This window comes from Symphalangus syndactylus, chromosome 16 (assembly GCF_028878055.3).
Source record: "Symphalangus syndactylus isolate Jambi chromosome 16, NHGRI_mSymSyn1-v2.1_pri, whole genome shotgun sequence".
In the NCBI taxonomy this organism is placed as follows: domain Eukaryota; kingdom Metazoa; phylum Chordata; class Mammalia; order Primates; family Hylobatidae; genus Symphalangus; species Symphalangus syndactylus.
This window is the reverse complement of record NC_072438.2, coordinates 61,615,832-61,638,809: the sequence shown is the minus strand read 5'-3', so window position 1 is coordinate 61,638,809 and position 22,978 is coordinate 61,615,832. Positions and strand designations below refer to the sequence as shown.

General features: G+C 45.2%; 1 protein-coding gene across 1 annotated transcript; it reads right to left on the bottom strand.

Moving 5' to 3' along the window:
- Positions 1 to 629: 629 nt before the first annotated feature.
- Positions 630 to 1,310, bottom strand: LOC129464853 (annexin-2 receptor-like). Its single transcript, XM_055246290.2, has one exon. It carries the CDS (start codon positions 1,308 to 1,310, stop codon positions 729 to 731), a length of 582 nt encoding a protein of 193 aa, XP_055102265.1. The 3' UTR covers positions 630 to 728.
- Between the last annotated feature and the right edge of the window lie 21,668 nt (positions 1,311 to 22,978).

The following is a 22,978-nucleotide window of genomic DNA, read 5'->3' as shown; positions in this document are numbered from 1 at the left end:
CTCACCCTGTTGCCCAGGCTGTTCTCAAACTCCTGAGCTCAAGCAGTCCGCATGCCTCCGCCGCTGAAAGTGCTGACATTACTGCCGTGAGCCACGCTGGCCCGCCAGAATAAGTAATATTAAGAACCGGTCATCTGTGAAGTTGTATTAATATAAGTAATTGCGTGGTCCTTCCACGAGAAATAGCAAAGATTGATAAACCTCCCAGTCTTATGACCGTGAATAAAATTCCTGAGTGTAAAACACAGTGAATTGATATACCGAAAAAAAGAAGGACCGCTGTTAAAAATAAAATTAACAATTAAAATTAAAAAGACGTTATAATAACGTAAAAGACACGATATAAAATTAAGTGTAAACAAACCATATATTTAAAAAGCAATAATTAGAAAAATAGGAATAAGATTTAAAAATACAATGGAAAAAACAAATAAATTTTAAATTTGCCAAAAACTCTTAAGAATTCTACAATCGTAAAATAGATTTCTCAAAGTTAAAACAGATACGAATGAAATATTTAATGAAATAAATATAAATGTGTAAAATGCAAGGAAACTGAAAGTAATAAGCGACGCGAAACAAGAAAGAAACGTCAGGGAAAAGAGAATTTAAAAACTGACGACCAGCAATGAAAGCACATCTTAACGTATTTTTATTTTCTAGGTGGAGACGTTTGGTAGCTGAGAATCTTTTCAAGGAGGAGAATCCAAAAAGCCTTCTGCTGCTATCTAAGGCTGCTTAGCTCCACAGATCCGTGGGCAGCACGCCCGGAGTAGAGAGAACGCGGCAAAACCAACGCGAAGAATCCACTCCAGGCAGTCTGAGAAACCCGGGAGGTGGCGCCGCAGACGGAGGGCAGGAGGATGGCGGCGTTCCAAAAGGCACTCGCTGTCACAGACCTCGGTGTCCTGCTGTCTGTCCCCGGGATGGGGAGGCCTGCACCAGGGAAGCTGCTGGAGCTTGAGTCTGTCGGGTTCCTCTGCCTGCCCCACCTCTTCTACGGGTGCCTCTTGCTGCTTCTGCGTCCCCGGCCAACTGAACTCAGTGGGCTTCGCTGTACTTGGTTCCAAGGTGCTCTGGACTCCAGGCAAGAGTCCGTTTTGCCAGTAGACTCCGGGCAGCCGCCAGCAAGGACTGGAAAGCAGTCCCAAATCACAGCTGTCCGATGAGTACTCTCCCAGTACTGGATACAAAGGAAGAGGCCACGGCCCACGATCTTCTGAACTCACAGTAGGTGGAGGCTGGGGCTCCGGCGCCACCTCTGCGGCATCCCAAGCCCGCTTCACACAGCCAAGAAAATGTTGCTCCATCGCTTAAGCCTCAGACCAACGTTTGCGCTGATCAAGGAGGGAGAGTCTGCCGCACTAACATCAGCCTGAGTATTTATGCTCTCCAGAGCCCGTGGGCGGAGGCCAGTCAGATGTTAAGAAACTCAGTAGTAACAAATGCACGAAAATTAGTAGACAAATGAAAAACGATAACATTTTAGAGAGTACATAGAGCCAAAACGAACCGTAATCCCGACAGAAAAACATAGCGAGAAAAGAAACCGAAATGAAATGACACTAAGCAAACCTTGCAGACAACTAGCGCTACAGAACGCAGGTATTAAAGAGCGCTGCAAGGGCCAAGAACCACCCGTTTCCGGGAAATGAGCGTTGCTGCCACCGGAAAACTGTCCCGCTAGGGCTCCGCGCTAACCACCTTGCGAACGAGAAACCGGCGCGTTGGACTTAGCAAGCGCCGGCACCTAGCGGATAGCGCTGGTATTGCCAAACGAATACCCGTTTCGGCGGCATACCGGGTGCTGCTAAAGAGAAACCGCGCGCTCTTAGAAAAGAGCGGTGCTTCCACACCTAAGCAACGTGTTTGGAGGAATGAACCAACTCCGTTTCAATGTGCTGTACCAGAAAAACCTGTTGTGGCATTTTAACGTGTTTTAATCCGTTCAATGTGTTTGATAGGTTTAATATGTTTTAACCCGTTTTAATGGGTTGTGACAGAAAAAGCGCCGGCTAATGGTACCACAGAATTACTAGTGGCAACAGCGGCTCGGTGCAATCACCGTTCTGCACCGCAAAACGGGGTTCAGGAAGTTCCTAGGAGATACTAGCGGTTGTAGGACCGAGAAAGTGACAGCACGGAGAACGTAAGGGCCCCGCGAACGGGAAATGTCACGTCGGGTGCAGCAACTGAGAAAACGCCCAGTGGGCGCTACTGGCAAACGTGCTGATACAAAACCGCCAGCTCCGCGTAGGAAGCGGAGCCGCCAGACAGCACCCGGAACCTGATACCAGCGAGGCAAAGACCGAGCTCGGCTCCCCGGCTCCTGAGAGAATGAAAGTCAAAAAGCACGAATCTGAGACGCTCAAAATTAGTAGAACAAAAATACATAACGTTGAAATAAAAATAAAAATGTGAAATAATGAAAGTCTGAAATGCAAGTAAAACTGAAAAACACATCGGTAACGTTGTGCTCAGAGCAAGACACAAAAATAATTTTAAGATAAGCAAAAATTACAGAGAACCAACCCTACAAAGAAGAAATGTCAAATATGGCTAAGCGATGCAATGCCTACCATTAAAATATTTCTGTCAGATCTAAACCCCTGCAGGTTGCTCCTGTCATAATTTCCTACGACAAACAAACAAAAACGGCCACGGTTAAACGTGTTTAGCTACGTCTAAAAAATCGCAGTAGCTGCTATATCCCGATTTGGTCTACAGGAGGAAAAAGTCTCGATGGGCCGGACTTGCTATTGTCAAAGGGAGCTTGGTAAAACTGAGAAATCGCGTTCGCCGGCATTTCCTGACTTCCACGGGACTTTTAAAACACACAAGCATAGCTAAGACGGGACTCGATATTGAGAAACCAAACTTGGTATAAGAGCTCCCGACACTGCTAAACTGGTCATCACTAAACCTTAAAAAACAAAAAACAAAAAACAAAAAACAAAAAACAACGCATTCGCTGGTACCCATGTTTCCACAGGAGTTAAACATTTCTTGCGCAGCTAAAGCAAGTCTTACCAGGAGGAAACCGGAACTTGCTAGGACTACGAAACTTGAGGCTAGGCTGACCCCATGGTTGTTATGATTAGAAATCCGAGGCTACTGGAAACCCGGAGCTGCTGACAAATGAGTCACAGAGTGACTTCGCCTTCGCATGGGGAAACGGTGACTTCCTACGGCCTAGATATCGCAGCCAGGGCTAGACCGGTGTTTGTCTGAAGTCAGGACTTGCCTGGGCTGAGAAATCACATTTTGGCTATTCCCCTACTTGGACAGGGGCTGGAAATCCCAGGCGCCGCGAAATCGAAACTTGCTAGGACCAAGAAGCCAACGACGCGCGAAACCGTGGGGTCCTGCGGCAGAGACGCCAGCGGCGCCGCCACAGGACTGCGTTCTGGAGGCCGAGCCGGAACCCGTGCGGCGGCGGCGGCGGCGGCGGCGGCGGCGGCGGCGGCGGCGGCGGCGCTGGGAAGAGACTGTGCCCCTGCAGCTCCCCTGTCACCGGCTCCGAGGAGCGTCGGGCTCCCCCCGCCCAGCCCTGCAGCACCCATCCGACAACGCCAGACTCGGCGCAACTGGGGCAGCTGCGACTTTGAATCTCCCAGATCCGCGGCCTGAGGGCTGCCCGCCACCGAGAAATGGAGGCACAGAGCTGTGAACAAGAGACCACGGCTCGGCGAAATGGCGGTGCCAGGAGCCTGAAAGGGAACGCAGCCGGCGGGGTTGTCAAGGACAACATTTGTTTTGGCGCGACCAACGGTGCTGTCGCCAAGAAACCGTCGACTCTGAGAAACAAAGAGAAGTTCGGCTGCCGAGAAACTCCGTGCAACAAGTGCTGTGACAGCAAAACCGCCGGCTCCGCGCCGCTGGCGAAAGAGCCAACGGAAACGCCGGGTGCTGCGACCGCGACGCCGGCACGAGAGGGCCTCGGATGGAGAAAGCCCGGCACCGAGACGAGGAAACTGTGCACAGCACAACTGCCAGTTGACACCAACAGAAAAGTGTCTGGTCTGCTCTCTGGGAGAAAGCGCGGATCAAAACCAGCAACTCAGTGGAGCGAACCCCGCAGCCACTGAAGAAGTTGCCCACGTGGCGGTGGGGCCAGGGAAACACCGCGATTTGGACGACAGCCGTGGGGGATACGACAGAGAAACATGCGCGGCCACAGAAGTACATCCAGCTCCGCGCAACCAGTGAGTGGTTCCGCGATCCAGAAACCGCCAGATGGGCTCGACTAGAAACTTCTAAAAAACTGTCGTCCCATAGCAGCTTTGCTACCCACGACAGACAGTCGCCTTTAGAGAGCACCTAACGGTGCTGAGACCGGCCTGGGCCAGCAAAAGCGCAGAGCGGTGCCGGTGCCAAGAAACGCCGGACTTGGTGAAACCAACCTTGTGACCACCGATTCCACTGGCTTCGCAGGACGCAACGGGCGAAGGCGCGGCGGAGAAACCGCAGGCTCCCTTCACCGATGATGCTGCGGGCTGGGGATGGTGGGGGGCACCCGCGAAGTTGTGAAACCAGCGGCGCTGGGACCCAGCGATCACCTGCCCGTAGCGAATGCCTGTGCAGTTGCAAAAGACAACTTTTGGCGGAAAGAAGGTTGCCGCCAGAGAGCATCCCATAGCGCTGACAAAGGCGTGGCGTTGCCAGTGAGAAACCGCCGGCGCTGGGAAAGGAACGGTGCAGCGACCGACCAACTGCGCACTCGGTGCCACCAAAGTGCTACCGGCTCTACCCACTCTGTCCCCCACGGGCTTAGGGAAGTCTGCTGTCTTTTTCTTTTCTTTTTTCCTCTGTCGCCTAGGCTGGTGCAGTGGTGTCATCTTGGCTCAGCGCAGCCTCGACTTCCTGGGATCCAGCGATCCTCCCGCCTCAGCCTCTAGAGTAGCCGAGAGCACAGGTGAGTGCTACCACCCCCGTCTAATTTATATATATGTAATATGTAATATATATTATATAAGATGCAATATATAGAGGGAATATGTAATATATTACATATTATATAATATGCAATATATAATACATAGTATATGACATATAATATTACTATTATATCATAATAAATCATCATATAATATATAATATATAAATTATAATATATTATATAATATATAAATTATAATATATTATATAATATATAAATTATTAGATATAATTATATTATATAATATATAAATTATAATATATTATATAATCATAATTTATAATATATAATTTGTAATATATTATATAATCATATTTTATAATATATACATTATAATATATTATATAATCATATTATATGTTGTATTTTATATATTACACATAATATATTACATCTTATATAATATATATTACAGTCTAATATTATATATCATATGCTATATGTTATATTTACTATATTATATGTTATATATTATATTTAGTATATTACATTTTATAGAATATATATTACGTCTTATATAATATCATATTAGCGCAGAGCTGTTTGTACTTCTGTACATGTTTTTGTCGTATCCCCACTGCTGTCGTCCAAATCGCGGTGTTTCTCTGGCCCCACTGCCACGTGGGCAACTTCTTCAGTGGCTGCGGGGTTCGCCCCACTGAGTTACTGGTTTTGATCAGCGCTTTCTCCCAGAGAGCAGACCAGACACTTCCTGTTGGTGTCAACTGGTAGTTGTGCTGTGCACAGTTTCCTCGTCTCGGTGCCGGGCTTTCTCCATCCGAGCCCCTCTCGTGCTGGGCATCGCAGTCGCAGCACCTGGCGTTTCGGTTGGTTCTTTCGCCAGCGGCGCGGAGCCGGCGCTTTTGCTGTCACAGCACTTGTTGCACGGAGTTTCTCGGCAGCCGAACTTCTCTTTTTTTCTCAGAGTCGACCGTTTCTTGGTGACAGCACCGTTGGTCGCGCCTAAACAAATGTTGTTCTTGACAACCCCGCTGGCTGCATTCCCTTTCAGGCACCCGGCACTGCCATTTCGCCGAGACGTGGTCTCTTGTTCACACCTCTGTGCCTCCACTTCTCGGTGGTGGCCTGACCAACATGGTGAAACCCCGTCTTTACTAAAACTACAAAATTAGCCGCGCGTGGTGGCACATGTCTGTAATCCCAGCTATTCGGGAGGCTGAGGCAGGAGAATTGCTTGAACCCAGGAGGCCGAGGTTGAGGTGAGTTGAGATCGCCCCATTGCACTCCAGCCTGGGCAACAAGAGCAAAATGCCGTCTAAAAAAGAAAGAAAGAAAAAAGATTTCAACACTTCTGCTTGTGTGTAATAGCAAGAAGTCTCAGGCCCCACTGGCTAAGTTACAGAGAGGTTACATGGCATTCTAGATGTGTGAACCTCTGTAATTTATCTAACCCCGTAGCCTTTATTTTAACCACCTCCGAAATGGAAGCCAAATGTGCTCTCATTTTACGCAACTATCAGGGATACTTTTGATGGAAAAACTTAATGTTTGGACAGTATCTGGTTGAAAGTAATTAGGTCAGTTTTTAACAATATTATCATTATTGATTTTATCATAAACTGAAAGATATTCTTAATCAGAACGAATGTAAAATGAATCCTTCTTTGTTGTATTCTTTCTGTGGATTTTTTTTCCTTTTCATATCCTCTGTGTAACTGGAATTTGTCTGAGTTAAACATGCTATTTGCAAAGCATCAGTGGATACAATTATAGAATTATCTAATTAAACATTGTTTACTATTGTAAAATCTGATTGATCCCAACATTTAGCAAGTATGTTTTGATACTCTATCGTATTCCAGGGGCTATAAAGGGAGCCACAAATACAAAGATGAGGAACTGGCTGCAGTTTTCACAAGTCTTACTAATGAGAGAGTAAAGACTGTCAGGAGATCATTCAGAACACAGCTAACTCTGTGTTTATTCCAGGAGCTGATTTGAAGACCAAAAGTAAAGGTCTGAATGGAAGCTTCCCTTCAAAGCTATGCTTCTTTTTACTAGAAAAAAGGAAAATATACAACTATACAACAGGAAGTGAAAAAAATGAAACAGAATGAGAACGACAGGATAGATACAGAAGGCAGAAGATTGAAAGCTCTTGTTAGGTGAAAGGTTTATGGACTCCAGGTGTCTGGAGAATGGATCCTGAGAGCAGGAGCAACTCCTACCTGCCAGTATTATTCGAGAAGTACCAGTGGTGATCCCAGAAAACTAGCTTTAGCATTTTTTTTTTTTTTTTTTTTTGAGGTGGAGTCTCCCTCTGTCGCCCAGGCTGGAGTGCAGTGGCGCCATCTTGGCTCACTGCAAGCTCTGCCTCCTGGGTTCACGCCATTCTCCTGTCTCAGCCTCCCAAGTAGCTGGGACTACAGGCACCCGCCACTACACCTGGCTAATTTTCTGTATTTTTAGTAGAGGTGGGGTTTCACCGTGTTAGCCAGGATGGTCTCCATCTCCTGACCTCGTGATCCGCCAGCCTCGGCTTCCCAAAGTGCTGGGATTACAGGCGTGAGCCACCGCGCCCAGCCTCTTTAGCATTTCTTCGAGCATGTAGCCTGGATGTGTCTCTCTAGATGTGAACAGTGGATGGAACCTTGCATTGTAGAGAGTTGGCAGTGCTCTGCATGGGTATAACACACAGAGTAGTGACCATTCCCAAAGGAGACCCATGTCACACAGGCAGAGACCTGCTGTCCAGCCTCTTATGCAGACATGCTTCTCCCTCCAACGTGTTTAAAGGAATGTACTATTTCTTTTCAACTTCCCCAGACAAAAACTGTTAAGGCAGGTGATACTTTCTTAGCGAATGTTGATTTACACAAACTGCAATTATAATATTATCTGAAAAAAAAAAAAGAAATCTGAAGTGATTTGAGGGTAAATGCTGCAGTTGCAAGCCCCACTTGCAAGTATTCTCAGGACAAATGGGAAATGGGTTAAATGATTGCCTATAGTAGTTTGCTTTTACACTTTATTTATATTATGTTACATCCTGCAAGAATTAGCATGTCATAACTTAGAGAATAAAGAACTCAGCTGATATAGGGGTCAACTAATCTGATAAACTTAGGAAGAAAATGTAGAAATATACCATCAAGCGTTATCAGTTACAGCTTTCTTACAAATGCCTTCGCTACATCTTTGGCCAACCTGATAATTTATGGAGTCAATATCATATACGTGGGCACTGTATCATCAGTAGTTTAACAATTCAATCAAAACCAAATCAAAACTTCCATCTTTATCTAATCATGTATGATGTTTGCCTGGAGGCCAGCAGGCCATCTTGGGCAGAAGACTACAAGATTTTTTTAGTCTAGATACCTCCCATTTGGTTCACTGAAAGCCATTAATTGCTTTCTCTTTGTCCGTGGCTGTAACAAACATTTTTATTTTGGAGGCAAGGTTTCACTCTGTAGCTCAGGCTAGAATGCAGTGGTATCATCACAGCTCACTTCAGCCTTGAACTGCTGGGCTCAAACAATTATGTTGCCTCAGCCTCCTGTGTGGCTGGGACTACAAGCAGACACCAACACATCCAGCTAATTAAATTTTTTTTTTTTTTTACTAGAGATGGTATTTTACTATGTTGCCTGGGCTGGTTTTGAGTTTTTGGCCTCAAGTGATCCTCCAGTCTCAGCCTCCCATAGTGCTGGGATTACAGGCATGAGCCACTATGCCCGGCCCATAATAAAGTTTTCTAATCTTAGAATCTTTGTACTTTATATTCTCTCATGATGGTAACTCCACCTTTTTTTTTTTTTTTTTTGAGACAGGGTCTTGCTCTGTTGCCCAGGCTGGAGTACAGTGGTGTGATCTCAGCTCACTGCAAGCTCTGCCTCCCGGGTTCAAACGATTCTCTCGCCTCAGCTTAACTTGAGATTACAGGTGTGGGCCACCACGCCCAGCAAATTTTTTTATATTTTTAGTAGAGATGGCATTTCACCGTGTTGGCCAGGATGGTCTTGAACTCCTTGCCTCGAGTGATCCGCCTGCCTTGGCCTCCCAAAGTGCTAGGAGTACAGGTGTGAGCCACTGCACCTAGCCTAGGTTTGTTTGTTTGTTTTTTGGTGGTGTTCACTGCATTACTCATATCGAAGTGGAAGTACCTGTGACAATTCTATCGTTACTATAGTAGCTAATATAGCATCCTCCTAGTTACCTTTTCAACTAAGTTGGATTAAGTTTCTTGATACCATTTATCATATAAACACTGTTTTATTTATTTGTTGTCATGCTATTTTTTTTTTTTTTTTTACAATCCATGAAGGTGTCAAACACGTTATGGCCAAGTCCATGTCTGCTTGTTGATTACTTATCTCTGGGACCTTGTTCACTATGTAGTACAATATAGACACTTGGTATTTGTTAATGAAGACACGATAAATGTATTAAAAGGTTGGGTGTGGTGGCTTATGCCTGTAATCCCAGCACTTTGGGAGGCTGAGGTGGGAGGATTGCTTGAGCCCAAGAGTTTGAGATCAGCCTGGGCAGCATAGGGAGACTCTATCTCTACGAAATGTTTAAAATTAGCTGAGTGTATGGTGCGTGCCTGTAGCCTCAGCTACTTGGTAGGCTTAGGTGGGAGGATTGCTTGAGTCTAGGAGATTAAGGCTGAAGTGAGCAGTGATTATGCCACCACACTGCAGTATAGGTGACAGATTGAGACCCTGTCTCAAAAAGCAAACAAACAAACAACAACAACAACAACAAAACAAAGAGTAGTCTCAGAGCTCTATAACTGATTATAAAACACACTACGAAAGGATCAAAGTAAAACAATAATTGTAGATGACAAAAGTCTTACAATAGCCATGGTTTAAGACACAACTGACAAAGAAATGTGGTTATATCTATGATATATGACATTTGAATATAATAATCATAATTAGCTCTGAAAACATAGACCAAGACATATCACAATCGTAAGAATCTCATACAATTTTAAAACACTAATAACACATTTACATAAATACAATGCAAAGATGGTTACATATCATTTTATATTTGATAATACTTCTTGTGTGATTATACCAACTAAGCCAAGTATGTCTCTTTGGATTTCAGGGGACTCAATGTCAAAAAAAATTAATGAGATAAAAATGACTGAATTTAGAATTGGATTTTGGAAAGTTTGTCAAACATCAAAGACTTAAAACACTTGATATCACAAAACAGGATCACAGGTCATTGTAAAATAAGTCATTCATTTAGTTAAGCAGTAACTCAAAGTTTTCAAAAACTAAAAGCCAAAACCTTTTACTCTTTGAGACTTGCTTTCCCAAACAATAAGAGCTAATAAAGACAGCATGAAGCCAATTACATCTTTCTCAAATATTATAGACAAATCTAATAAATTTTAATCATCTTGACCATAAGATACAACTTTTATAACCCTTTTCATAACCTTTCATAATTTTTTAATAAGAATGGGTTAATAATCCATGAAAACATTGTTAATCTGACATGGGGTCCCACATGCTGGTTTTGCATCATTGTTCCTTTGATATTAACGTTTACTTTATAGGCTGGCTGTGGTGGCTCACACTTGTAAACTCAGCACTTTGGGCGGTCTAGGCAGGCAGACTGTTTGAGCTCAGGAGTTTGAGACCAGCCTGGGCAACATGGTGAAACACTATGTCTACAAAAAATACAAAAATTAGCCATGTGTGTTGGTGCACATATATAGTCCCAGCTACTTAGGAGGCTGAGGTGGCAGGATCGCTTGAGCCTGGGAGGTGGAGGTTGCAGTGAGCTAGGACTATGCCACTGTACTCCAGCCTGGGTGACAGAGCCAGACCTTATCTGGAAAAAAAAAAACAACTGTTTAAATTAAATTCTCTATAAATTATAGAGAAACTGGACTACTTTTATCTGTTAAAATAGGTCCTTACAAGCTTACACACCCACTTCTTCTTCAATAGTCCCTGGGACTAGAGGGTTTGAATAGTCTTAATTTCTGGCCCCATGTCTCATGACTGCAGCTTATTCTGATTTTCGTCTTCTCCCAGATCTGAAGATGAGGCTTCAATTGCTCTCAATTTAGCGGGAGTTTGTGACCTTTTTAGACTCAGGAGTCAAAGCCCTGAAAATTAGTAGTGCAAGAACTTTAAAAGAAATACAGAAAGTTACATGGATATAATAACCTTAATTAACCTTAATTTTTTTTAAATCTCAGTTTTCTTTTCTTTTTCTTTTTTCTTATTTCTTTTTTTTTTTTTTTTGAGACAGAGTCTCATACTGTTGCCCAGGCTGGTATGCCGTGGCTCGTTCTCGGCTTACTGCAAACTTTGCCTCCCAGGTTCAAGGGATTCTCCTGCCTCAGCCTGCCAAGTAGCTAGGATTACAGGCACCCGCAACCATGTCCAGCTAAATTTTGTATTTTTAGTAGAGCTGGGTTTCACTATGTTGGCCAGGCTGGTCTTCAACTCCTGACCTCGTGATCTGCCCGCCTCAGCCTCCTTAAATCTAAGTTTTTCTGAGCAAATTAAAACCTAGTAATGACATAGGAATTATTTTGATAAAATGTAAAATATGTTATTCTCAGGCTGGCTACCAAAAGGCAAAAAAGTACATGCTTTTCCATATGGAGATTCCATTTAGACAACCTTCAAGTCAAAACTAACGAAAAGGGCACTTGAATTAATTAGACAAAGAAGAGTGTGTCCCAGGACATAAGTGAAGTTTTTTGGTTTCATAGAACAATTTAGATATATTTTAAAAAGTCAAGAGCACAGAATGTTGTATTGGAAGAAAACGTTTCGTTTTGATCCTAAAGATGAAGTGTTTTTTAGCATCAGACCACAAACGACAGTTAAAACCTAAGGAAAAAAGTTACAGGAGCTGACAAAAAAATTGAAGGAGGGAGTTATTATCTCAGGCCTTAAAAAGGAGACAGGCCCGGCGCGGTGGCTCAAGCCTGTAATCCCAGCACTTTGGGAGGCTGAGGCGGGCAGATCACGAGGTCAAGAGATTGAGACCACCCTGACCAACATGGTGAAACCCCATCTTTACTAAAAATACAAAAATTAGCTGGGCGTGGTGGTGTGCGCCTGTAGTCCCAGCTACTTGGGAGGCTGAGGCAGGAGAATCGCTTGAACCTGAGAGGTGGAGGTTGCAGTGAGCCTAGATCTCGCCACTGCACTCCAGCCTGGTGACAGAGCGAGACTCCATCTTAAAAAAAAGAGAGAGAGAAAATAATGATAATGATAACAATAATAATAATTATAATAATAAATAAAAAATAAAGAGAGAGAAAGCTGAAAACATTGAGATGCAATAAAAGTTGAAAATTTAGGTAAATTAAAATATCTTATAACTTAAGAGTAAATAATATTTTACAAAAATGTTGTTCTAACCAAGTCTTTTGAGTATTAATATATTTTTTATATCAAAGCCCAATCTCTAGAAAGACTATTATAATTTCCCGTTATTTATAGCCAACTAGATAACATAATTTTTTTTTTTTTTGAAATGGAGTCTTGCTCTGTCGCCCAGGCTGGAGTGCGGTGGTGCGATATCAGCTCACTGCAAGCTCCACCTCCCAGCTTCACGCCATTCTCCTGCCTCAGCCTCCCGAGTAGCTGGGACTACAGGCGCCCACCACCATGCCCTGCTAATTTTTGTGTTTTTAGTAGAGACGGGGTTTCACCATGTTAGCCAGAATGGTCTCGATCTCCTGATCTCGTGATCCGTCTGCTCGGCCTCCCAAAGTGTTGGGATTACAGGCGTGAGCCACTGTGCCTGGCCTAATTTTTGTATTTTTATCAGAGACGGGGTATCACCATATTGGCCAGACTGGTCTTGAACTCCTGATCTCAAGTGATCTGCCTTCCTTAGCGTCCCAAAATGCTGGGATTACAGACTACCACACCTGGCCTATCTCTCTCTCTCTCTTTTTTTCTGGTTTCTTTTATCTTGTTTCACAAATAATCTGTGAATTAGACAAAATTATTATTATTATTATTATTACTATTATTATTTTATTTTTTTGAGACGGAGTCTCGCTCCTGGCTGGAGTGCAGTGGCGCGATCTCGGCTCACTGCAAGCTCCGCCTCCCGGGTTCACGCCATTCTCCTGCCTCAGCCTCCCGAGTAGCTGGGACTACAGGGATATTTTTGTATTTTTAGTAGAGACGGGGTTTCACCGTGTTAGCCAGGATGGTCTCGATCTCCTGACCTCCTGATCCGCCCGCCTCGGCCTCCCAAAGTGCTGGGATTACAGGCGTGAGCCACCACGCCCGGCCGGTACTCCGAAGCCCTCAGATCGGCGACCTGGGGGCTGTAGCCACCGAGAAAATACAGGCACCGAGCCAGGAGCAGTTCCGCAACCAAGAGACCTCGGCTCGGCGAAATGGCGGTGTCTGGAGCCCGTGAGTGACGCCAGCCGTTGGGGCTGTCAAGGAGAACATTCGTTACGGCGCAACCAACGGCACTGTCACCAAGAAACCGTCGTCTCTGAGAAAAAAAACGTTCGGCCGCCGAGAAACTCCGTACAAGTGCTGTGACAGAAAAACCGCCGGCTCCGCGCAGCTGGCAAAAGAGCCAACGGGAACGCCGGGTGCTGCGACCATGACGCCGGCACTGGAGGACGTGGGATGGAGAATGGGACACACGGAGCGAGAAGGGAAACGTTTCATGCAGACCAACTAGCGCCGCCGCCATCGGAAAACTCACCCGCCAGTGCTGCCAATGAAGTGCGTGTGATAAACCGATGATTGGTGGGAGGAGCAGCGCTGGGCGCTGGACCCGCGAGTGTGAGAATCTGGCGGCGCTAGGACCCTTCAGGCGCGGGCACGAGGCGAAAGCCAGCGCTGTCGCTAAAGACAAATGCGCGTTCTTTTGGGCGCCATCAACGGTGCAGCCAGCGATCACTCCCAGGCTCTGAGAAACTAGAGATGTCAGCCACAAACCCTCCGTTCAGGGAAAGGTGCGGCGCCGTGACGGATCGACTGGCACTGGGTGCAACATTCTCTGTGGCCTAGAGACTAGAATATAAAAACAAAAAACGAAATACAAAACTGCTGCTGGCATTACTCCTACTCTCCCCCCTCAAGTCAGTGGCTTCAGGCTTAAGAAAACCTGTATTTTTCTTGGCTGTGCCATAATCCGCAATTACCGAGGCCCCCAGCGACCCACCCAGTGTGATTCGCAGAGGGAAAGGAGCTGGAATAAGGACCGTGAATGGGGCGGATGTGGTTCGTCCTGGGAGAGAACTAAAGCTTGTGCGGGTCGCAAACAGCTTTACACTGCAGGAAACTGCTCTTCCAATGGCCGTGGCTGGGTCCTTCCACACCATCCCTCTGCCCTAGACCTTAGTCCCCGTTCAGAGCTATCAGAGATTCTAGGAGAGCCGTCGACAACCGCATCTCTTCGGAACTTGGAAACTCTAGGTTCAAGATCTCCGTGGAGAATGAAAGGCACAGTGTCGCCTGACCCAGGCATCAGGCTTGCCCCGCACATCAAGTCCCTCCGCTACTGGATGGAACTCTGTGGCAATCGCTCCTTATTCTGATGGTTCACTCTGTCAGATAGCCTTGATATTTGGGGATAGTAGTTCAAAAACCGCCGGGGAGGAAAATGGGCTGAAAGACTCCAGCGTTGGATGTAGAATTGACAGCGAGACATACATCTCCTCTCTAAGCCCAGAGAAAAGCTCAAGTTGTGGTTCTCTGTCTCTAGCAGCACGATCTTCAAAACGCATCATTGATTTCTTTCTATCTTCTGGGAAATGCAATGCAGGTGAACTTGTAAGTGCTCAAATCCTCCATCTCCTCACTTTTCAGACTGAGGCCTATTTTTTTTTTCATCTGAGAAGAAATATGGGACTGCCACTGCTCAGTAGGAAAATGTCCTTTCCCCCAAGCATTCATATTTCAATAAAAATCTGCACTTGGTGAGTTGAGCCCCCTCAAACAGACCTACAGACCCTGCCACGAGCATCTCCGTCCACACTCATCATTTCCCATTTTCATCACTGCTGCTCCTGTGCAAACCAAACTATCCTTTCCCTGGGGGATCCTAGGTAGAGGCCATGCCAGGACAAAGGCAGAGATATGCCCTGCCTGGTAAGGAAATCCATTTTGGCCTTGTAATTCTCACCCTCTCCCAAGATGTTTGCCTCAATATCTCCTTCCCACCTTACCCCGTCTTCAGCTAGCCAAAACATTCCCTGGCATTTGAGGCCCTTCCAATTCCCTCCTGGTTTTGTGGATGGGAGAATAAAGAAAAAACTGCACTGTTCCCACCCACATAGTTACAGCCACTTTATCAAATAGATGAGCAGTCTGGAGCCATTGCAAAGCAAAATACCTGCCACGACTCCTCTCTTCTCATTTTGACTCCAGCTTTTCATCTTAGCAAAAAACTTGCAATCAGCAACCCCTAGATGGAAGGAATATCCTGTCTTAATGGGAGTCCATAGGAGGCTGCAGGCTGCTCCCCTACAGAGACTGACATCAAGGTAGTTGCAGAATTCAGATTCTAATTCCGGTGTGGTTGGAGGCGGGGTGGATTCCAGGGAGGTCAGGAAGAGGTAAAGTACAGAATTGAGCTTCTTGGGAGGAGGTCATAGGAACTTTGCAGCATGACAATGGCTAGAGATCGGGTAGAATTGAGCAGGCTGGCAATGGCAGTTTTGTGGGGGTGGTAGGACCCAGGATTCAAACTTGAGGGCAAATTGTGGAGCACATACGACAAATGATGTAGAGCCTTTCCTATTTCCCTTCCTGGTGTGTCATCCAAAACAATAAATAATAAAGAATTAACAAAGACTGATATTTTTGTTCAATTTCATGAAGAAAAATCTCATCAAACTAATTATAATGGCAAATCTTGTTAGAATATTATTAACCAAATGAAAGCGACACAAAACAGAAAAATGGTGGGGAGTGGGAGGGACCAAGAAAGAAAAAGTCCCCAACACTCACGAGGTGTGTACAGGTGAATCTTCTGGTCAGTTGGTATGTTGCAGAAAGCTGGGCAACTAATAAATTAGGAGGCAGTAATTCATATTAATACCTTCCTGATACAGAGAAACTCTTGGTTTTAACGATCTACTTCTTTGTCAGGTATTGGTTCTTGATTTGAGGCTCAGAAAAGATGGTAACAGTTATAACTGTAGTAGAGCAGGTAAAAACAAAGATCATGCAAGAGTCTAGACAGAAAGTACAAGGTAAAAATGTCCCAGGGTAAGTAATCTAGACTAAGACAATGAAGAATTCTGCTTGGTGCCAACAGAGGGCTCCACCATGCCTCTGGTTCACCTACAAAAAGTGAACCATTTGCTATTGGTCTCTGGGATTGAAGATTCACCCTCCCAATTTCCTGCCTGTCCTAAGCTTACCTGTAACTTAGAGGGTTTTGTGTTTGTTTTTCTTGTTTGTTTTGTTTGTTTGTTTTGTAAAGCACTCTCTACAAATGTTTGATAGATTATAAACTGCAGGATCCACTAGACCCTGCAAGGTGCAGGGGAGCCCTGTGACTACCACTCCAATGCACCTCCACACATGTTCTTCCTGCTGGTTCCTCCACAGAATTTCTTCTTCCTGGTTCCATTTGCTGTAGTAATTTGGGGCTGTATTCACGGACAAGTTCCAAGAGTTTACCCAATTTTGGTGACCGATAAACTCTTGACTAACAATTATGTGTGTGTGTGTCTGTCTTTCCTGTAGGAGGAAATCAGTGGTGCTTCAGGATATTGTGAATTTGGGCTTCTGAAAGCAGAATTCTGATTTAACAGTATAATGGAATTCATGAAAGTCACGGTGCTAATTTGAACCAGCAAGCAGCCTTGTGAGAGGAATCTGCTTTTCCTCAAGTCTGAAGAACACCAGGAGAATCTTTCTGGATGGAGTTACCAGGAATCCTCTGCTGAGGAAAGTGAAAGGGAAGACGCAATTTCTCCTGGGAAGGGGGGATGCTGATGTAGAGGGTGACAAGCAACATGCCATGAAGCACTCAGTCACCTGGTTAGATTTAGAATTAGAGTTATGGTTAAGGAAGAAGGAAGGAAAAAAGGGAGAAGAGGAAGAAAGGAAGCAAGAAAAGACAAAATTTATTCTAAGATAAAATTTGTGAATTTTGCTAAACTATATATATATATATTTATTTTATTTTATTTTATTTTTTGCTGTCATTAGCCAAGATAAGGAATCTTCAAGTTCAGTAAGACTGGATTTAGAATTGTCTGGGGGCTTTCAAAAGAGCCATTCAGTAAATAAGAAAGAATACAGGCCTGCAGCATCAGAGTCTGAGCTGGGGGAATAGGTTTGTGTGAATTTGGGCATGGTGGCTCAGGTCTATAATCCCAGCACTTTGGGAGGCTGAAGTTGAGGATTGCTTGAGCTCGGGAGTCTGAGACCACCCTGGGCAACATGGGGAGAGCCCATCTCTACAAAAAAATAAAAAATATTAACCCAAGGTGGTGGCATGCACCTTGCTGCCAGCTGCTGTGGAGGCTGAGGTGAGAGGAATGTTTAAGTCCAGGATGTCGAGACTGCAGTGAGCCCTGTCTGTGGTACTGCACTCCTGCCTGGTCCACAGAGGGAGACTCTGACTGAAGGTGGGGAAAGAAAAGATTTGTATGAATTTGGTGCTGCTTTGTATTTCAAAATAGGAAAGTGGATATATGAATATATGGCATAAAAGGTCCAGATACTGGACCCCAGTGAACTCAATTGTTTTCAAGGTCTGACTTTAACCTTGCTAGGCTGAAGAATCTGGAATGGCTCAGATGTTTCTAGTGCAGCTATAACTTTTGCCTCCTTTAGAGTAAGTCTGTGGAGGACTTGAGTATACTCAGAGTGGATCTGAGAGGTACCTGCTTCCAGAATGAATTAGAATTCCTGGATTTGAGTCATAATCAGATGGCTGTTAACGGGTTATTGTAGACATATGGCTCTTAAGTTCACAATATTGAATTCAGGTGAATATCATAAATATTTGTAAGTTGGATTATATTATGAAGCACTTGGTAAAAATTGCCATGCAGGGATAAATGTAGGAAGGGGATTGCAGAGTCTGATATCTAAAAAATAAGTGGAGCAGCATTTGGAAACTCCTGTTCACATTTCCGATCCCTTTTCTCTCATTAGAACCTAACTGCTATCCTCTAATCCCTACTTTTGAAAAAATGTATTTAAGGCCGGGCGCGGTGGTTCACGCCTGTAATCCCAGCACTTTGGAAGGCCGAGGCGGGTGGATCACGAGGTCAGGAGATCGAGACCATCCTGGCTAACACGGTGAAACCCCGTCTCTACTAAAAACACAAAAAATAGCCGGGCGTGGTGGTGGACGCCTGTAGTCCCAGCTACTCAGGAGGCTGAGGCAGGAGAATGGCAGTGAACCCAGGAGGCGGAGCTTGTAGTGAGCCGAGATCGCGCCACTGCACTCCAGCCTGGGCGACAGAGTGAGACTCTGTCTCAGGAAAAAAAAAAAAAAAAGAAAAAATGTATTTAAAAACTCAGCAAACATTAATGGAGATATTCCAAGAGCCAGGCTCCTGGTTCCAAGACCCCACTCAGAGGACTAAGCTCAAATCTAATAAGATGTGTAGGCTTGGGGCCAGTGGGGCGAGGGGATATCCACAGGAGGGCCAGTCGAACAAGGCCTCAGACTCATGAGCCTCAAATGTAGATGTCAGATTTTTCCTCCAATTGAGATTGTACCTACAGCCACAGAGCTTCATGGATGTGAATGAAAATGGTCATGTCTCAACTTTTAAACCGTGCTCAATTAGAGGAACTCATTGCCTATGGCATAGTGTCATGTAATAAAATGGTTTTTTGTTGTCTAATCTTGTAGTTAGTACAGTGATAGTACATTGGGTTTTTGTGTTAAAAGAAGTCATTTGTTATCCCAGCACTTTGGGAGGCCGAGGCGGGCAGATCACCTGAGGTCAGGAGTTCAAGACCAGCCTGACCAACATGATGAAACTCCATCTCTACTAAATTAGCCAGGCGTGATGGCGCATGCCTGTAATCCCAGCTACTCGGGAGGCTGAGGCAGGAGAAAGGTGTGGACCCGGGAGGCGGAGGTTGCAGTGAGTTGAAATCCCGCCACTGCACTCCAGCCTGGCAACACAGCAAGACTCCATCCCCCCCCAAAAAAAAATCATTTTTAAAATTTAGCTTTTAAAACACATTTAGTTTTTATTTTACTGTCTTTATTCTTCGTGGTCAGGCACATTTATGCCTTTTTGTTTCCTCCCTTGAGTTGTGGGCCTGGACTCCTAAAACCTCCATTTCTAAATTTGCCTTACCAACAGGGTCATAATGGTAGGCAGACTTGGTGGGACATGAGGCAATAAAAAGATGAACAGTCATTCTGGTTATGGCTTGGCAGTGGGATGGCAGCACATTAGCTTGGCTCTCACAGTGTGGGCTGCTTTGGTTTCTTTTCCTATCTGAACTCTGATAGGTAGAGTCCTCATGTCCAGGAATAATTCCAGAAAACAATAAAAAAAAGAAACAAATTGGTTTTCAGACCAGGACATAAACATAACCATAGTGGATGAGGGTTCATGCATTTACTAAACTTGAATGTGGTTATTACTTCATTGCTATTGTAATCCAAAAATAAAATTTGAAGCCCCCAGCCACCAACGTCTGATTGGACCCCTCTTCTCAGCCAAGGGCATTCCAAAGTTAGCCTGAAAAAGTAGTTTCAAGCCATGCTGGGAAGGGGGAGTCAGACATGCCTCATTATATTCTCCTGTCTTTTAAAATTATTGATAGAACAGACTCTTTAAGTCTGGTTAGAAACATTTACAATCTGTCTCTCTGAAGTCTTCCACCTGGAGGCTTCATCTGCGACACCTTTGCCTCTGGAACACCTTATGGCAACCCAGGCATTCCTTTCTGGAGATAATAGTTATTGCAACAAATTGCCGATCATAAAATGTTTGAACCTCTCCAACTTGAAGGATCGGGCTTCCGGTTATACTGCCTTTCTGGACGGAACCAATGTACACCTTAGATGTATCGATCTCATGACTTCCTAAAATATATATAAACCAAGTTGTGTGCTGACCACCTGAAGCACATGTTCTCAGGATCTCCTGATGGCAGTTTCATGGGCTAATGGTCACTCACATTTGGTTCACAATAAATCTCATCAACTGTTTTGCAGAATTTGACCCTGTGTCTGCTGGACCTCCCAGAAGAGCAGCACGTGTGCTGATTTCTCTGGGTTTCAAAATTGACAACACTCAATGGAAAACTGGATTCCAAATTCTACCAGGGAATACTGTGCCAGGTGCTTTCTGTGGGACCCTTGCTGTCTCTGGGATTTCAAGTGCTATTACAATGGTCTCCCCCAGGGCACATTAAATGACTGTTGAGATCCCTAACTGGCATGGCTCCAGAAGTGATGTGGAATTTAGGAAACTCAGGCAGTCATTGATTTCCCGGCCCCACTGATGCTTTTCCTCTATCTCCTGGCTGAGAAAAGAAGACCAGGAAGAGCCATGAGGGACTTCCAGGGTGGCATGTGGCTGTCTCCAGCACACGTAGATAACCTGGATTCTATCTGTAACAGGCTATGCTGATGGATCAGCAGGTTAAACCTAGCTGAAAAAAGCAGTCAAGCACTTCCTTTGGTGTGTGAGGCAGAAACCAGGACATCTGTTGGTCCACCAGGGGACAAAAATCAATCCTATTTCACCAATTTGTCTCCTCCGTGTGGGGAGCATAGGGCATGGAAGGTGGATGAGAATCACCATCCACCTTCTGCTGCACAGGAAAGACAAGGGAAGACTCCAGGGAAGACAGAGGAGGAAAACGTCGAGCAGCCCCAGGTGGATGTCTCTCTCTCTCTCTCTCTCTTTCTCTCTGTGTGTGTGTGTGTGTGTGTGTGTACCTTGACAGTGGGTAGAGGAAGGGAGAAGAGGTTTGAGGTCTTCCCACTAGAGGAGTGAAATGAGCAGAACTGAGAAAAGAGGTCAGAGAAAAGAAAGAGGAACCTACAAGCCACCACAGAACTTTCTTTCCCCAGGGAATGGTCTCTTCCCCTACTAGGGGCTGGGTATCCTTGTGAAGTCGCTGGAGGTTTTCAAGGGGTGGGCTTCCTGGCTTCAGTAGACTCAAGGTCCCTAGGGTCCAATTAGGATAGGCGCCTGTGAGGGCTCCCGAGTTGGAATAAGAGTCGGAAGAACTGACAGGGCTGGGGACGCACTAAGCACACTCTACGCCTGAGAGTTGAGGGTGGGGATGTTGGAGGGAAAAAGGGCTGCTTTTTCCTGCGTGCAGGCTTCAGATTCACAGGGGGTGTGAGGAGAGGGCGGAGGAGGAGGAGGCAGCGGCTATTTATGCTGGGAAGATGGCTCAATTGAGAAGTGAGGCAGATGTGGCCTCGGAGGGTCTGGCGGATGGCTGCCGGGATCACCGGGGGCTGGACTTTGAGACGTCCAGGACGAACTGTTGCCCTTTCAGTGCTGCCCTCCCTGTGTCTGCTGGAACTGTTGGAGCCGCAGTGCAGCCTAATTTTGACTTCAGGTAAAATAATTCAATATACTGAGGCCCAGGGGGAACAAAGCAAGGTCTACTCCATATCTCTGGACAGCTGGTGTCTTTCAGTGCCTAAACTCAATCAGAAGCCTGGGAGCAAAAGTAGCTCTCCAGTGCAGTCCATACAGGTTACTTCTTGCAACATAGAGGTGACTGAAGCATGGTTAGCAGATCTAGAAAGGCAAATATCTCTAGCAGATCTAGAGAGTCTAGCCAATGTTAGCTAGCAGTGTCTTTATGTTGATAAACCTATTCAGAATGTTAACTTTGTTTGTTGGTTTGTTTGTCCGTTTTTGTCTCCCAGGCTGGAGTGCAGTGGTGCGATCTCGGCTCACTGCAACCTCCAGTAATTCTCCCGCCTCAGTCTTTCCAGCAGCTGGGACTACAGGCTCCCCACCGCCACACCCAGAATTTTTTGTAGAGACGGGGTTTCGCCATGTTGCCCGGGCTGCTCTCAAACTCCCGATTTCTTAGTCTGACCAAGTCAGAGTTTAGCTATTTCTTAGCGTAGCAAGTTGAGATTTATTCCAGTTTCGATTTCTAGTTGTAACAATGCTGGCTTTAACCGCGCCTACATATTTGTAGTCCTTGCAAGTTCCTGTTTTGTAATAGGAACCCCCATTATAGCCGTGCGTGCGGTTTTTAAGTCTTGTAGAAATCTGGGTACTGGAGAATGTAATTAAAAAAAAAAATTAGCAGTGCCTGAAATCTTTTAGTCATACCAAGTGTGATTTCACAATAGAGATTCTCGCCCTGGCTGTGCTTGTGATTTTTCACTCAGGCAGAAGTTGAGGTGTCTAGGCTACAGGAACTTTTTGGTGTCGCAAGTATCGGTTTAGCCATGGCTGTTTCTTCTTAACCCGAGGAAATTTCGGATAGGCGCAAGAGGCACAGGTTTAGTGCTAATACAAATATGGCCGTAGGATCGCACCGTTCAACACTGCAATTTCTTTGTAGGGTTATTTGTATGTTTTGTATACTCAAAAAAATTTTTTTTGATGTGTCTTTTTCTGGGAGCGAGGTTACTGGTGTATTTTATTTTCATTTCTGTTTGCTTTACAAATTTAATTATTTTACTTTTTATTTAAATGTTATGTATTTTATTTTTTCTTACCCACTGCCTTCCCCAGGAGAGTAAATGTGGCATAATTTCTTCTACGGATTTTGAGTATTATGTCTCAGCTTCCTACTAACTAGCCTTCTCCCGTGAGCCGGGGAGCAGGGCTGGTGCCTGGTCTCTAGGGTTCTCTTCCGCTGCTCTGTGCCTATGTGGAGTCAGCAGTTTCGCATCAGCACTTTCGCCAATAGCGGAGACTCAGTGTTTTCTCGGCTGCGCACCTTTGGAAGAGCTGAACAAAACAGAACGTTTCGGCTGGGCGCTGTGGCTCACGCCTGTGATCCCAGCACTTAGGGAGGCCGAGGCGGGTGGATCACTCGAGGTCAGGAGTTCGAGACCAGCCTGGCCAGCGGGTGAAACCCCGTCTCTACTAAAAATACAGTAATTAGCTGGCCGTGT